A 17,776-nucleotide genomic window follows, 5' to 3' on the forward strand; every position below is an offset into this window, starting at 1 on the left:
CCCATACTTCTTTTCCTCTCTTTCTCCCTCCTTCATCATTTCCTTCCATCCTTCTCATTTCATTTTCTTCTAGTTTGGAGACATCTGTACAATTGTATCACTAGCTTAAGAAAGTCACCTGGTCACATAAATAGATAAAGTATTTGACAAAATCCAACACCTATTGTCATGAGATCTCCCAGCAAAATTAGAATGTAAGAAATTCCTACAATTTGAAAAACAACTTCTACAAAAATCTACAGCTGATCTCATACACCGGGGCTGGCACAATGACTCCATAGGCTAACCTTCTGCCTTCAAACACCAGCATTCCAATGGGTGCCAGCTCTTTTACAAACTGCTTCACCTTCCATCCACCTCCCTTTCTGTGGCCTGGGAATGCAGTGGAAGATGTCATGGAACCTTGAGGTCCTGTGCCTGCATGGGCTCCTGTGCCTGCATGGGCTCCTGGCTTCAGACAAGCTCATTTCCGGCCACTGCGGCCATTTGGGGAGTGAACCAGTGTTTGGAAGATCTTTTTCCTTCTCTCTTTCCTTATCTCTGTAAATCTTTATCGCCAATAAAAATGAGTAAAAACTTTGAAAATCCATCATATTTAATGGAGAAAAACTAGAGATTTACCACATAGATCACAAACAAGACAAGGTATCTTGTCTTTTCAACATTGTACTGGTGGGCCTAACTAATCTACTAAGCCAAGTGCAGGAAATAAAAGGCACACATTGAGAAAGAAGAAATAATACTCCTTCATATGACATGATATGCATGTAGGAAATTCAGAAGAATATATGAAGAAAGTTCTTGAATTAATAAACAATTATAGCCGGGTTGCAGGATAACAGAACACCATTCAAATGCCAATTTTCATCCTATATAGTAGCAATGAGAAGTGCAATTTATTTAAAATCTCACAAAAATAGCTCATATAAAGAGGTACATGGATATAAATCTAGCAAAGTACACACACAAATATTTAGGAGTAAAACTAAGCATCTTTGATGAAACAAATCAAAGAAAAGCTAAATAAATGGAGAGGCAGCCAATGTAAGTGTTGTCAAACAGCCAGTTTTCCCATCTCCATCCAGAGCTGTAATGAAATTGCAATCAAAAGTCAAGCAAGTCATCCTTCACACATAGGAAAACTGATTCTGAGCTGGTTAGAGAAAGCAGAAAATGCAGAATAATCCAGAAAGTATTGAAGAAAAACAACAAAGCTGAAAGGCTGACACTAAGTTTGAAGCTACAGAAGATAAAACAGCACAGTATTAACAAAACAAAACAATGGATAAATACAACATGACACAGATAAAGGAGCCACAAAATAGATCCACATTTAGCAAATAAAGTCTGACAAAGAGCAAAGGCAGTACAATGGAAAATTTATAGTTCTTTCATCAAACTATATTTGACTAATTGAAAAGAGATTTGCAACGGAAAAGGAATATAGACACAGATCCATTTACTCAAAAGGACTCATATGTGTAAATATAAAACTTAAACCTATAGATTTAGAAAATAACATAGGAGAAAATCTAAATGACTCTGGGTATGGCAATGGCTTTTTAGACACAACATTAAATGCACAATCAACAAAAGAAAGAACTGACAAACTGAATTGCCTCAAAAGTAAAATCTTCCACTTTGTGGAATACATTAATAAGAAAATGAATAGGAAATCTGCAGATTGAGAGATAACATTTGTAAAAAAAAAGATGGCTCTGATAAAGGAGTATAATATGAAATATCTAGATACCACTTAGAGATCAACCATAAGAAAATAAATATCAAAATGTCAATCTCTCAATAGGTACCTTATCAAACAACACACATACAGATAACAAAATGTAAATGAAACAGCCTGAAAAGTCATTAGGGAAGCACACATTAAACCACCAGTGAAGTGTCACTACACGTGAATGAGCAAAATTAAACACTGACAATACCAACGCTGCAATGCATGTGACGGGCAGGAAGTCTTATTCACTGAGACTGCCACTTACAAAGTCACATCCCTGGGCATTGTGCAATCAAGAGTCAGCCATTATTTTGCTCTTAAGTTGAGCATCACACGGCAGAGCAAGATGTGACTTGAAACACAGCAACCAATGCCATACAAGCACACACTCCAGAGGCCCTTGGCTCATCAGGCTTTCTGACTGCCAGTTTCCTGTGCTGGTCCCTGCCCTTGTGCATGGATGAATGAGAACCCAGGCAGTCAGAGGGAGGCACAGCCACTGTGCCGTAGGACAGGATTGAAGGCTTTAAATTGAAGCTGAGTCCATGCTGTCACTAAACTCAGAATCATGAGCTAACATTTCCCAATGGATAGGCCTCCCAGAGGCAGACATGAGTAATCTTGTAATGTGGTTTGTGTCTATTAACATGGAATGACACACAACCTTACTAACTCAATGAGTTTACTGCAAATGAGTATCTGTCCTTCAAGACCACTAAGAATAGAGAAAAGTGGTGCTGACAACCTCAGCCAATTGAGCTCTCCATGTACCAACTGCTAGCCGGCTAATGAATGAGGGCAGGGACATTGTAAGAGTCAGTCATTACTCACTGTTGGGGACAAAGCCAAACAGTCACCTAACTAGTGGAGAGTATAACCAGTTGACTGAGTAGCTGGAAATTAGGAAGTCAGAAAATGTGTCACAGAAGACAGCATCAGATTTATCACATCGCTGAAAAAAATCAAGGTTTAACACATGATTGAACTGTCTAATTGCAATTGATCTTCAAGTAAACAGTGAGTTTGATGAGATTTTCACGAAAAAATTTAATTTTTCGATAAGACAGATAAGTGGACATATACAGCCTTACATATTTGTTCATAGTCATGTGGTCAAAGGAAATTGCAAGAGTTCCTGAAAATAAAGGTTTACTATTGAAATGCCATAGAAGTGTTTTTAGTCATTAGCACCAAGCCAAGTTAGTTTACTTCAGTCTGTATTTTAGCCACCCTAGGATCATAGAACAAAAGTTGCTTTCGATTCCAGAAACTTAGTCATCATTTCTAGTGTCATATTCTGATTGGAAGATTACAACCCATTTTCAATGTGCTCAGAATAATTCTTCAAGCATGTAACTGTTTTCTCTCCATGAGGCTCTCCATATTTCTTGGCATCTCAAAACTTTGGGATTCCATCATGTTGAATCTCACCACACATCCACATTTGTACCTTCGCACTTTCCAAACTGTCAGAGCAGTTTACAGGGTCACAGTGCTTAATGCCTTCCTCAACTTCATTACCCCAGCAACAATAGCAACAACAGCAACAACACCATCACAACAACAGTACTAACAATAGCAACAACAGCAACAACACCACCACAACAACAGTACTAACAATAGCAACAACAGAAACCAAACACCATTACAAAAACAACAGTAACAACAGCACTAATACCATTACAACAATAGTAACAACAACACTCTTACAATAGTAACAACAGCAACGAAACCATCACAACACTATTGCAACAGCAACAATAATAACAACCGAAACCACAGCACCATTATGAAAACAACAGCACCAACAGCACCAACACTGTTACAACAACAGCAACAATGGCAATAAACAGACTGCTTCTTTTTCAAGAGCCAAACCCTACTACCTCCTGTTTTGTACCCTTAAACGGATTCTGTTGTTATATTATTTTCTAAACAATTGGGTTCAAAGTCAACAAACTTAGAGCTGGGTTAAGGCTTACATATATATGTGTGTGTATATTTTTTTTCACCGAATGAGTAGTTTATTTTAAAAACAACACAACAGAGTTGACTGTGGGTGATTACTGTGCTACTGGACACTCTGGGTTGGTTAGCACAGTGTCTATTTTTGAGCCTGCAGGTGAACAGCGGATTAAGTCAGCCGTCCTGCTCTGGGATATTTAGCAAATGTTTGATCTAATATCTGGCTCGAAGTATCTTCAAAGGGCCCATTTAAGGCAGCCACCCTGGGCAGAGAGCACACAGTGCCTTAGGGACTCACACCACAAGCTCAAGGAATCCATACCTTAAAAACTGGTGCAGATACTGGCGGCTGCAGGGTGACCAGGAGAAGACCCCGTTGCGTCCTGCCAATGTAGGAGACATGATGTTGCCCTCAGACTTTCTGCATGCATTTCCTTCTCCATCATGGACCATGCCAAAGCTAGGAGGGAGAGAAAGAGAGGGGGATGTTTCCTTGTCAACGAAGAGCGAATTAAAGGCTCTAACACTCTCTAGTCCAAGTTGAGCCTGTGAGGACTCTCCTACCTCTGCATTGAGGATGAAAACAACATTGTGGAGAGTGCTCAGTGCTTCCGGACTGCTTTCAGAGTCCATCCAACAAACTATAGGTGTGCACTGCTCTCTCACCCAAGCACTGCCCAGAAGCCTGCTGAGGCGGACGCTCTGATTACATAAAAGTGGGTTGGAGAGGAGAACTCACTGGAATCTTGATAATACATCAACTCCGCATTTAACATAAGCAAAGAATCTCCATTCTCTTTTCTCAGAAAAAAGAGAGAGAGAACAAGCAGCTGTCCAGGCCTTCAGAGTCAAGACCAGAGCCAGTGTGAAGGCCCAGGCGAGACCCGGGCAGCAGTGTAACCTGAGCGTGATGCAAGGGTTGAGCCAAGGAAATCTGGCCTGCAAGGAAGTTGAGTTTCTGCAAAATTCCTGATGGGTACCAAGGGTGATATTGATGTGGTCACTGCAGTCTCCACCCATTCTCTGAAGTTCTATTAAAGACAATTAGTCAAGGCCAGGGCCACCATATGGAAGAGGAAACCTGTCAGGGCTGTGAAAATGAGTCAAGCTGAAATCCCAGATGGCAAGCTGCGGTGGAGACAAAGAGTTGGAAGGAACACTAAGCCGGCTGTGTCTGGGCTGTCGGTGACCCACCTGCAAGCAAGATGCACTATGGTCTTCAGAGGCTCAGTGTCCTGGAACTAAGGATGTCTGGTCTCCAACTTTTCATCTCATGTGATTTCGGTGGTTCCTTGAGTTTCAGGTGTCAAGCTTTGCTAATGAAGTGGCACAGCTAGGGCCCTCCAGAGGGCATCCTGGAGATTATCCAGCCTTGGGGGTATCCCAGACAATCCTGGGGAATTCTGGTGCCTGTCAAGTTTCAGCCTCCATCTACCCACAGTCACAGTTGCAAGGTAACAAACGCCCACAGAGTGTCACAGCAACAGTGACATGAATAAAGTCATGAATGAATGGACAGAACACATCTGAAAAGTAAGGCTGGTATCGGCAACTACAAAGTGTAACTAGTGTTCGATTCATACGTGCCAGACAATTTTGGTTCCTTCACACCACAGCACCTTGTTTAAGGTGATCATTTCCTGTATGTGGAGATAACGGTCCTTTTTGCTCTCCATGTTTTGCTAATGTACAAACTGCTGAGGGAGATGCTCTTTTGAGAGCTCATTGCCACACACATGCCAGTGAAATCAACAGCTGAGACAAGTCTCTACAAGTGCTTGAGCTTTATGATTTATTCATTATTGGAAAGGCAGAGTGATAGAGGCAGAGAGAGGAAGAGAGAGAGAGGGAAAGAGAGAGAGAGAGACCATGAGAGAGGGAGAGAGAGGGAAAGAGGGAGAGACAGGGAGGGAGAGGGAGAGAGACCAGGAGAGAGGGAGAGAGAGGGAGGGAGAGAGAGAGGGAGGGAGAGAGAGAGAGGAAGAGGGAGAGAGAGGAAGAAAGCGAGAAAGAGGGAGAGAGAGGGACATGCAAGCATGGCAGCAGCTGGAGTGAGCAGGTGTTGCGGACAGGACGACCTTAGTTAGCATCTTGGTTCTGTCATTCACAAGCTCTTTGATACAAGGACATTCTTTATCCATGGAGTCTTGTTTTTTTTTTTAATCTAGAAGGTGAGGTAATAATTTTTTTTCTATAAACCATGATGGCCAGGGCCTAGTTGTAAAAGAAAAGCATGCAGTTCATGTTACAATGCCTGACCCATGAATTGACTCTACAATTCCCTCTTCAAGACACACTACTTATTTACTGAATGCATGAACTGAGCAAGTGTTTGCCTTCAAGTCACCTAAAATTCTTGGTGTCTTATTTCTGAGTTGTATGTGTCACAACCTTTCTCGATGCAAGTACTTGGTATCGCCAATACTGGCATGAAATATTCACACACACACCCTAGCTCACTCATTCTTTGCATTCCACTTTTGTACATTTGCTGAACACTCCGCCTGACCCAAGCCACTGAAGGCAACACAGGGCTCGCTCTGGCTGGGCTTTTCTGTTGGAACTACATGTGTGATCACATGACAAACCTTCCAAAAGTGCTCCCCTAACAAGAGGCGCCACAGTCACCTCTGCCATGTCATTACATCCATTCTCAGACACAGTAACATTTTGTGCACACAGAGTCACGTTTTGCACAACAGGGGATGCATTATCACATTAGGCAAACATCACAGAAGTCACACCAACTAACACCATTGTGATGCCACTAGTGGACATATTAGGGGATCCGTTACCTGTGCTAGCCATGGCTACCTGGCATGGTGTCCTTGTGGTTTGTGACTTCATGTCCTGTCTTCCCACTTGATCGCTGCTGAGTCACAGCCCCCAGTCTTTGGTATCTAACACCAAGACAGCTGCACGGCAAGGCTCACCTCATTTCTACAGGCTAAGCCTTGAGCCGCAAGGCTGCTTTCCTTGTAGGCTCCTTTTTTTTTCTTCTTCTTCTTCTTCTTCTTTTTTTTTTTTTTTTACCATTGCCCGTGTATAAACACAGCCACAAGTAAAAACACATGATTTCTCTTCTTTGGAGGAAATTATTTTTACATCTATACCCTGTCTGAGTGAGGAAAGGAAGCATTAATAATTGACTTCCAAGAAAAGTAAGTGCAAATGCTTGCATTTGTTAACTTCAGCTAAGCTTGCCACCTGCAATGGTTGGTGCTGCCAATACTCATATCTCAACTGCTTATCAAATGCTGACTGGCTCAGCCCCTGGTGACTGAAATATTTCTTGCCTTGATTGTTTAATTAAAGTCAGGTATGGTTCAGAGGACAGAAAAGTCTCATGTTGTTACAATAATGAGAGTTCTTGAAGTTCTGACTCTAGCAGACTATTAAAAATACAATCACGTTTTAACTGAAAGATTTATAAAGTGTAGGTGTAATTTTCTAAGCAATGAAATGGTCAATCATTACCTGTAACGGCAAAGGGATCAGTAATGGGATAAAAAGATTCATGTTGGGGTCATCAGTTCACAGAGGCAGGACCTGCAGGGCCTCAGTGGGACTCTGCTTAGCGTAGGCATGTGCACACATGCACACACACATGTATACACGTATGCACATACACGCACACACACGCACACACATGCATACACGTATGCACATACACATGCACACACACACAGGCACACACAGATTCTTTGGACAGGTACAGAGGACAGGGGCCTGCAATTTCAGTGCATCGCTCAATAGAAGATGGAGAAGTTGGTTTTGGAAAATACAAATCACAATCACAGCTTTTGTTTTCCCTTTGCCACTGAAACCAGGATGAAAGTAACAAGCAGTAGAAAAACCATAACCCCTAATTGTACATTTTCTAAGAGAAATTTCAAGTCCAGATTCATTACTGCTGTTGACTTTCACATTAGTCAGGGCACCTGCGGGAAGTCTTGGAGTGTAAGTGAGCTCTTCGAAAGCATATTTTAAGGCAGTGCTGTTAGTAACATAGCTTATAGAATTATTAACCTAAGGAATCTTATCTGTGATTCAAAAATCATTGCTAAGAGCTTTTTATTCTACAGGTACAAATGTGAGCTTTTCATGAAAGCAATATGTCAACATCAGTCTGCCCACTGCTGACAGCTACTGCCAAGACTGGCGCGGCCCATGCTGAGTGCCATTCTGTGCTGCTTCCTCAATAATGCCAGAGTCATGGGTGGAAAGTGGGGAGCAAACCGCTTTCTGCCAAGCTCCGTCCCTCGCCAATACCCATATTCTCCTAAGTCATGTAGAAAACCAATCAAACAACACCATGTCCACAAACTACAAAAAAATGCATAAGAATCCAAACTTGAGAGTCACAACAATTGCCACTTGGAGGGCAGGTTGGAGTCTTCAGTCATTCTGAGCCCCTTGACGGCTGCTCACCGGGAAGGAGCCCAGCCCTCTTCACCAAGCACTGGCACAGGCAGGCGGAGGAGCAGTTGCAGACATCACTGAGCCCAGTGAGATGGAAGAGCAGAACAGAGCAAACACTTGGGCTGCTGTGGCTGTAACAATGGTCCACACAGCGACATTAGTTGATCCTGATTCGTTCGTTCAAAATACATGAGCTACCTCTGCAGACCTGACTATGTGATCACTCTCATCAGAAGGGACCTGGGACCCACCCTCTGCAGAGTTTTACTTACTTGTGTCCTGACTCGTGAGCGATGGTAAAAGCCAGCCCAAGACCTGTATCTTCATTAATGGTGCAGCTGCGATATTTACTACACATTCCGCTTATGGGTGCAAATCCTATGGGAAATAAGGACCAAAAAGGATGTGCAGTGTTGGTACAATACAATCAAGAGGGAATTGCAGATTTAGCTTCTAACCTAGAGTGAAACTAGCCACATTTGTCACTGTGAACACTAACCAGTGTTCCAGGCATGATTTATGGTCATTCGGGGAGATTTCAAACTCATCTCCCACATCACATTTTTAACTGTGAGTATTGATGAGACCCCCAGCCACGATTTAATAGAGAAAAGTCAGCCAATGGAAAACACACATGAGGAGACCCCCAGGGAAAGTAGGCAGAAGCTGCTAACTATCTTCTTCCAGCTGAGTCATGCAGGGCTGACTCACTTCCCCACATAAGCTGTGACAGTGAGCGTGGGATGCTGGCTATCACAGATGCTTCCAAGAGACTCACTGTCCAGTCTTTCACTGCAGGCTGACCACATAGGCCTCGTTTGCCCAGCATCCCCCAAACTCCAGTCTCTTGGAAGGAAAACAGGTGATTAGGTTCAATTTTGCTGCTTAACAGATAGTTTAGGCAGACAAGGCACTTCTTTGAGGCTGGGATTCTGAGTGTGCAGAGGCCAGCCAAGAGCCAGACTTGCCATCAAGCCTTCCAAGGTCAAGCAGCCAGGGTGCTGTTAACTTTGTCTTGTACAATAAGACTGACCTCTGCTAAATGAATTCCTAAAGGAAAGTTTTTATGATAAAAAAAAATTCCCAAGAAATTGTAGAGAAATAAAAAGTTAGGAAAAAAAATGGCCATCTGAGTACTGGGAGGTACCAAAATGTTTTACATTGTTGTCCCTCAGATGTGCACAGCTCTTCAACATCCTGAACACCAGGGGTGAGATATCTACTGGGAGATGACAAAAGCGGCAATGTTGTATTTCTGCACATTAATGCTTGTACTATTTTGCCACACAGTGAGACACACTTAAGCCCATCTATCCCATTCGCATAAATGCTAGAAAAAATTGAACAAAAGAATTATCTTCATGCTCTATGAAATAGCAGTTCTTGAATTGTGTGGATGTTTTCCTTGCTCAGTATTCACTTCTGATGAACAAAGTTAACTCGCAGGCTTAAAGTTCACGCGGGGGTGAGTCTGTGCTTTACAAATCTTCAGCTTCAGCAACTTATTGTGATTATTGAACAACAGAAAAAATACCACCCACTAGAGGGGCACACCCCACACGCAGCCCTCAAAACTCCCTGCAGGCTCTTACCCAGGGTGTCACAGGGCTCATTCTTCCAGGAACATATGTCCAGGCCAGTCAGCAAGATGGCATGATCATGTCGCGTCCCGTCTTTCCCCATCAATCCAGATTGCCACTGACAGAAGCTACTCAAAGTCTGGTCTGCGTGATGAGTTATCACGAGTCCTGGCTGTGAACAGACCGCGGCCCCGTGGGAAGGGAATAAAAGCATGTCACAAGGCATTGTCACCGCAGGAACTGTCACTGACGAACTTCAAAGACAGACATGGACTTGGAAGCACATAAGCTGATATGTCCATTTTATGGGTGAAAATTCAATGGAGGGTGTATCATTAGTACATGTGGACACATTCATGTCTTCTCCAGCTCTCTGTGTAAACAATTGGGATGCATCTGACTTCGATTGGATGTTCAATGACTCAATAATGATATTTTATTCATACAATCTGTTTTTAAGTGAAAATTTTCAAATTAAATAAGGCAGCAATCATTCATAGATGGTTTTGCATGAACATAAATATATCTAGACACATTCCTTGCAGAATCAAACTGGACAACTGGAATTTTCAATGAATGCTTCTCTCAATATTTCTTATCCAGTGTTAAGTTTCCATCCAGTTTGTAAAGCTTTATCTCTAGAAAGTGAAAGCCAACTTGAAGAAACCAGCACAGAAAATCCCAAACTTCACCTTATAGACCAAGCTCTGACTGAGCAACTGTGAAGTGACATAGCAGATGGGGAACCTCAGAGTCCTTGGGAACACAGGGGTTCGGGGTGTGGCAGAACAGCCACCAGAAAGGCCCATGCTGTGTTGTTCAGGCCTTGCTGGCAGGAACGCTGGACTTGTCCATGGATTGTCAGAGAAGAAGAGGGGAACAGCTCAACTTCAGAGTCTCACTTCTTTAAAGGTATTTTCTGCTAGTGTGTCTACTTAAATGTTTGTCTCCTGCTCAGCGTGCATTCTGCCAGTTCCAGAGAGTCAGATACACCTAAGCCAAAGGCTGGATTTAAACACCAAGCATGCCTTACATTCCGCAGCTGGAAATCTCCAGGAAAACTGCATTAATTAAAGCTAACACAGGTGTACGATCAAACGGTAGCCTCGCTTATTCTTTGCAGGTTGGATGAATTCCAGGGTGAAAGCATTTTAATACAAGGAATAATTAACCTGTCACCTGAGATGTCCTACTTGCGAGGCACCCTGTCCCAACCACACACTCACACAAAAGACAATGAGTGAAGAGCTCCCCTGACCAGTGAGGCGAGGAAGAGTCCTGCCCGTGCCCATCTGCACCTGCATACAGAAAGAGTGGCATCCCACAGTGTCTACGCCTATGCTAATTCTTATCAAAAAGTTCAGTTATCATCTACAAGTGCTTTGTTATAAAGAAGAAATCTCTGGCTGATAGGGCTCTCAGAAGATGTTAGCCAGGGTGGAAGTGAATGTAGGCACCCAACCAGAGTCCACCGCCCACCATTGGTGACCAGCTCTGGGCTGCACAGCAGGGAAATCCCCAGCAGGGTTGCCCACCGCCCCCATTCCTGCTGCACTGAATGGCCCACACTCAACCTCCCTGTGCACTGAGGGGTGTTTCTGCCACCCTCTACCATGGGAGGTCTAAAATGGAGGTAACTCCTGCCACCAAGATCATAATTGGGTCTTGGTCTGCAGAGAGAGTGGAATGACCAACATTCTAAAATGTCTACAAAACATAAAAACCTGAGAAGGAAGGCACTGAGGGCCAATGCCATCTGTTTGAGGAGTGGGAGGCAACAGAACAGGGGTTTCAGGGCCAGTGCCATCCGCTCGAGGAGTGGGAGACAGCAGGACAGGAGTGCAAGGCCAACACGTGGTTTCTAACCACAAACACATAACTAGCAACAAGCATCCTGCACCTGGCGGTGACAGAAGATACATTAGGGCTGTTGGTATGTTTGCCACACACAGAAGGAAGGCCACTTCTCCATCCCCACTTCTGCATAAGCCACCAATTTCTTACTATCTTTGATAGAATATAATTTTTAAAAATGAAAAAGAAATTCATAGCATGAACCACAAAATTTGAAATCATTTTGTCTTCCAAAACAGGAGAATCAAGAGTAAACACATTAAAAGGAAAAATGCAAAACCGTGCACAAAACTATTGGTTTCCAGGACAGAATACCTGTTCATCTTCCAGAAGAATCAGGCCTACAATTGCAATGTTGATGTTCCCTCCTATCGTCCCATCCTTGAATAAAGCCGACACCTGAAACAGACCAGACCCACGTCAGCCCTGTGTGTGACAACGTTTTCCCTGCCCACTGCTGAGGCCAGGAGTCCTCTTGGCCTTCAGGGATGGAGGACTGCTAGATGACCTGTGTGTCACAATGTTTTCCCTGCCCACTGATAAGGCCTAGAGTCCTCTTGCCTGTCAGAGATGGAGGACTTCTGGATGACCAGGTACAGCCACCACCAAGCTCTTGGGGGCCTGGGTATAAGATGCTGATTTTCCGCGACTGATGGGATCCATCTCTGATGCTCAAACAGCAGTGACAGCATTGTAAGGTTTCTGTCTAAGAGCTGTCCTTGCTGGAACATACAGAGAATTTTCTGGGCTTTTACTCTTAGTAGTAACTACACAAGCTGAGCAAGCTCCAAGCTCTTCTAGCAAGGAATTCTAGAAGTACAAGAGAAATGCTTGGGAAAAAGAGGAAACGAGAGAGAAGGGAAAATGTGCTCAGAAGATGATGAGGAAAGACAAAGACGGAGGACCTGGCTCACAGAAATGGAAAGGAGTGACTAGCATGACATTGAGCATGGTGAGTGACAACCAGGCGTGCAAGGAGCACCTGCTCAGAACCAACCAAGCACAAGCCAAGGTGGCCCAGGCCCTGCGACTCCCACTCGGGGAGGCCTCAACCCCTGGTGCTGGTGGGTAGCTGCATGTCACCTACTCCCAGTTAACTGGGGTTTGTGAACTCTGGTATGCTGAGGTAAAAGAATGCCAAACTTCTTTTAAAAATATTGCCATCGGTGACACCATGTGGCCTAGCTGTTAGGACACCACGTGGAATGCCCAGCCCACTCCCATTCCCCATATCAGAGTCACTGAGTTAGAGTCCATTCTGTGCCCAGTCCCGGCTTCAATGAATGTGCACCCTGAGAGGTGGCAGTGACGCATGAAATGTTTGGGTTCCTGCCACCCACTTAGTGAGCGCTTGGCTGTCTTCAACATGACTCAGCCCGGATGCTCCGGGTTTGGGGATGTGAACTGCTGCTTGGAGCTCTCTCAGCCTCTTGAATAACTAAAAGTAACTTAGGATTTAAATTATTGCCATTAAAACTATTCCCAAAAGATTTATTTGTTTTTATAAGCAAGTCAGATATACAGAAAGGAGGAGAAGCAGAGAGGAAGATCTTCCATCCACTGATTCACTCCCCAAGTGGCTGCAATGGCTGGAGCTGAGTCGCTCAGAAGCCAGGAGCCAGGAGCCTCTTCTGGGTCTCCCACATGGGTGCAGGATCCCAAGGCTTTGGGCTGTCCTTGACTGCTTTCCCAGGCCACAAGCAAGGACCTGGAAGGAAAGCAGGGCTGCCAGGACATGAACCAGCACCCATACGGGTGCATGCAAGGAGAGGATTTTAGCCACCAGGCTACCACGCTGGGGCCAAAACTATTTTTAAACCCCCCTTGTGACTCAAGAGTCTCTTCTACCATCTACATTTTGTCTGCCTGAAATTTATCTTACATGTCTTGCCACACTCTTCAGTAACTCTTCAGCTGCCCACTGAGATAGGAAACATTTTATCTGAGGTGACATTCCGGAGGGTTGAACTAGTTTTCTAGATTAACATGACTTGGATTCAACATTGGTGAAGACATGTTCCCCAGATGCTGAGAATTTGCATATTGGCATCTAGAATGTGTGATGCTGATAACAGATGAGCTTCTCCCACTCCCTGCATCTTCTGAAAGACTTCCAGTGAATGAAGACACCTGTAAACTTAGAGCATCTCACAAGCTCACAGAAACTGACAGAAATGGTCAGATTGGTATTTTCTCTCTCATTCTTTAAACTTCTAAAAACAGCTCTTTTGGTTTGGATGTAGTAAAACCAAAATTATTACTAATATTTTTTACCTGAGACCTGAATCTGCGGGTAAAAAGTAGAATGTGAAACAGGCACACGTGTGCACACACATTCAATGCTAGGTAGTGACACAGGTGGCTCCAGCAAGAAGGCTGGCCCATGTGCGTGCACACACATTCCATTAGCAAGAAGGCGGGCCTACCATGTTAAGTATTGTTAGCACATAGGTAGTGATATTTTCATGGCCATGGTTTTCCATCATCCTCTTGTCAACCACCACCAATGTCTCCACGTTCAGTTCTTCATTTTTATGGGACTTCAAGAGAGAGCGTTTGTGCCGTAAGCAAGAGCTATACTCATCAGGCAAGATGAACAGGTCTTCTCTGGGAGGCTGGGGCATATCTACGGGAGACAAAGAGCAAGTTAGAGCAAATGCCACCACACAGAACCCGTGGGGTGACATACCCCTCAGAGGCTCGGTCTCAAAACCCAGTGCTCCTGATCCAAGTCACGTAAGCTCACGAGAAAGCAAGGAAGCTGATGACCTCAGGAGAGAGCAACGGCGGCTGGCACGTCTTGGCATCGATGACCTCTGACGGCCAGACGGTTTTCAGAGCTGATTCCCAGTTTGTGCATTATTTCAAGTGGATCATCAACTGTCTGAAGCAGGTCCCCTTCAGCTCTGTTTCCTTGTAAGCACCATACATATTTACTTAATCCAATTAGAGAACAGAAAATAGTCTATCCTCTTGGAGTAACCATTTACAAATATTTTGGAATTTCCTAGTCCTAAAGTGAGCCATTAGGTACAGCAGATGCCTTTGAAAAAGTGGTTAGAGTTGTTACATGGGAAATTTGGCCTCCAATAACTCACATTTAGATGGTGTACACCCCAAGCCATGACAATCACATCCACAGAACACACAGCTAGTGGATGCTGTTCTGTTTGAGAGGGACTCACATACAACATCTTTCCTCCCTCTTTGCTACTACACTTCCACAGCTAACTGAACATTCAGTGAACAAGTAACACTGCCTCATGTTTGTAGAGCATTCTCACTTGCTGCTGACAGCCATGCGGTTTACATGGACACACAGTCCTGTGGGCCTCACTCGGTCTCTGGACCAGCCCAGGTAAGAGTGCTGAGGGTGAGGGACAGTGGCTGCTCACTGTCCATCCCCAGAAAGTGCTGTAGATAGTTTCAGATCTGGATGGATAGTTCCACACACTTGGCGGAAAAACCTGTGCACAAGGGAAATGGGACTCTGGAATATAGCAGTCCCAGGTGCTCGGGGCCGGGTGCAGAAGGCAGCAGTACTGATGGGTGCAGAGCTCCCAGGTGCCGTAGAGCACGCTGCTTGCCCTGCATGTGGTGCTTGCAACACTGGCCTGAGACACTGGCTCCATCCAGCAACTGGGCAGCTGCAGGTGCAGACATCAGCCCAAGGCCCAGCCTCAGCACAGACCTCAAGATGACCGGGTCTGCCTCTGCTGGCCCCTGTTCACAGATGCTCAACTGAACACAGGGAGCCGGGCTCATTTTGTGCAAGAGAGACTCCAGCAGGGAAGAACGTTTGTGATTGTGAGCCCCATCAGGATGAAGCGCAGGAATCCCAGGGCAACACAGAAATGTGCAAGGGAGCCTAGGAGCCTGCAGTAACGGTGGCCCATTGTCCTTGTTCTACCAACTTAGACTCTGTACTTATGAGCACACAGTTTTGACTTAGGCAGTGGCATGTGTTCAGATACCACATGAACACTGATAACCGATTGGTAGCCTAACAAGCAAAGATTAAAGACCAAACAATTTCCCACACTCTCTTGATCACCAAGTTCCTGAGAGGCATCACTCCCACTGCTTGCAAGGGCATTGGGGGTGACAGACAGGCTCCTTGGGGGCAGGTACAGCCCAGGAATGCCTGGGGGCAAGCGCAGAAAACACAGATCATAAAACACAAATAAAAACTCAGGGACCATGACACAAAAAAGACTTTCATGAGATCCTGGTGATAAATGATGGATCAGCTAAGTCACGCCTACTCTGCCCTTTTGATGTGGTGAAGGACATAAACACGCATCTAAATAAATGACCTCAGCAGGATCCCCAAATACAGGACTACTGGGCAGAGGTGCCAAGGCCCTCTGTGCCTCCGAGTAGAGTCATTTCATCTGCCCAGGGAACAGACCTTGAAGGAAAAAAAGAAAAAAACCCAAGATGGTCTAGTGCTGTCGGTCTGTCATCCACCACGCAGGGTGCTGGGCACTGAACTCGGTCAGTGGCCCTTTTCAGGTCACTACTGGAACTTAGCAGTGACCCCAAGTCTCACCTTAGCAGCCCACATGGACTAGAGAACCAGAGAACCAAGTATCTCCCACTGGCTTAGAAAACCATCCAGATCATTCAACACACACAGAAAATCACCCTTACATACATTTCTTGCGTCTTCCACAGAAATGCTGCTTTCCAGGGAGCCCCAGGTGAAGGCTGCGTGAGTGCGGACTGGGCGGCTCCCAGCCGCTGGTGCTCAACGGCACCTGGCTGGACCTGGGAGCTGGGGACAAGGATCTCTTGTACAGTACGTGGGAGGGAGGACGGCCCTCGGCAGAACTGCTGGCCTGGCCGGCCAGGTGTGGAGGCAGAGGCTTGAGGAAGTAATCTGCATCTTCCGTCCGGATCATGCCTGACTGGAGGGAGCACAGAGCAAGGGAGACAGGGTTACACTCTTGCTTGTGGGCACAGCTGAGCCCACTCTTGGGGCACAGGCCAGGGCACAGCTGAGTCCACTCTCGGGGCACGGGCCAGGGCACAGCTGAGCCCACCCTCAGGGGCACGGGCCAGAGCACAGCTGAACCCACTCTTGGGGCACGGGCCAGGGCAGAGCTGAGTTCTAAGAATTTAGCTTGTCTGGATCCCTGTTGAAGCATCTGTCAGCACTGCTTCCATATTGATCAATGCATGTGACTATAGATTATAACATGAATTATAATAAAAAAAAAAACAGCAATTAATACATGAAATAAAAAGCAGCAGCAATGGAAATGAGCTCAGGTAATTTTTTAGAGTATAGCCATATGAATTGAAGAGTAGGAGATCATTAAATATTGACCAGTTATATATCCATATAATCACAGGTGCCATTATGATCTTTCTTAGTTCCTGAGACTGCGGTCCATATTTTCCATACACAGCATATTTACCATCCTCAGTGACTGCAGGAATCGAGAATTACTGGCAGGTTCAGAAAGAGAGAGATGGGCTGCTAAAGTCACATTTGCAGGGTCATGGGCTTGCAAATAATGTCAGGGCTGAACAAAATGAACACAACCACAGGACCTGAAGCTCAGTGTGCTTACAAAGGCTTTCTGAAAGGGTTACATTTTTAAGGTCAATAACAGAGTATGCAGTGGAATTCCAATCATATCCACTTTAAAAATTGTATGTCGACACCGAATTTTCCAGGAGGGTTGATGAAAAATTATTGATGGCAAATTGTTTTCCAGGACAGAAAATCAAGGAGAAGGGGTGCAAATTGGGAAATTTCACTTCAGTTTTACAGCTTTCTGCATGATTCAACTATTAAAAGTCTGTTCATCCATTCGTTAAGTGGCATTGTTGGGGTGTAGCATTACAGTGAACCTTTAAAACCTTGTCAATGTTATTAAACACTGCCGAAATGATACCATACGGAGGCCGAAAGAACAACTAAGGATCATTTAGAGCCCAGCTATCAAGGTTGTGCCAAGCTTCTTCAAAGGCATTTGGACACTTAATATACCGAGTTCCACACTCATTAATTCCTGGGATGCTTGCTGTAATCTGGCTCTGCTTTTGGAGCCCCTCTGACTCTCCTTGGTGACCTGAGGGGGAGACGTCCCTGGATGCAAGGCTTGCATGCTTGCTGAGGCCTCGGCTGTGGAGAGGGAGTCTTTGTGTACTGTAGGATGACTCTTCAGAGAAGCATGTCTGTGACCTGGGCGCGTAGCCAAAGGCAACC

The 17,776-nt window shown here is 44.9% G+C and overlaps 1 protein-coding gene across 1 annotated transcript in view; it reads right to left on the reverse strand.

Moving 5' to 3' along the window:
* The window catches only part of ADAMTS16 (ADAM metallopeptidase with thrombospondin type 1 motif 16), an 83,540-nt gene that overhangs the window by 47,551 nt on the left and 18,213 nt on the right, over nt 1-17,776 (reverse strand). Inside the window, exons 4-9 of the mRNA XM_058680108.1 lie at nt 16,214-16,466; nt 13,983-14,182; nt 11,872-11,955; nt 9,715-9,874; nt 8,395-8,500; nt 4,023-4,160 (exon numbers count right to left, since the gene is read on the reverse strand). Of these exons, the coding sequence (XP_058536091.1) occupies nt 4,023-4,160; nt 8,395-8,500; nt 9,715-9,874; nt 11,872-11,955; nt 13,983-14,182; nt 16,214-16,466 (941 nt within the window). The remainder of the gene's footprint in view (nt 1-4,022; nt 4,161-8,394; nt 8,501-9,714; nt 9,875-11,871; nt 11,956-13,982; nt 14,183-16,213; nt 16,467-17,776) is intronic.

The sequence above is a fragment of the Ochotona princeps genome, chromosome 23, assembly GCF_030435755.1.
Source record: "Ochotona princeps isolate mOchPri1 chromosome 23, mOchPri1.hap1, whole genome shotgun sequence".
NCBI lineage: Eukaryota > Metazoa > Chordata > Mammalia > Lagomorpha > Ochotonidae > Ochotona > Ochotona princeps.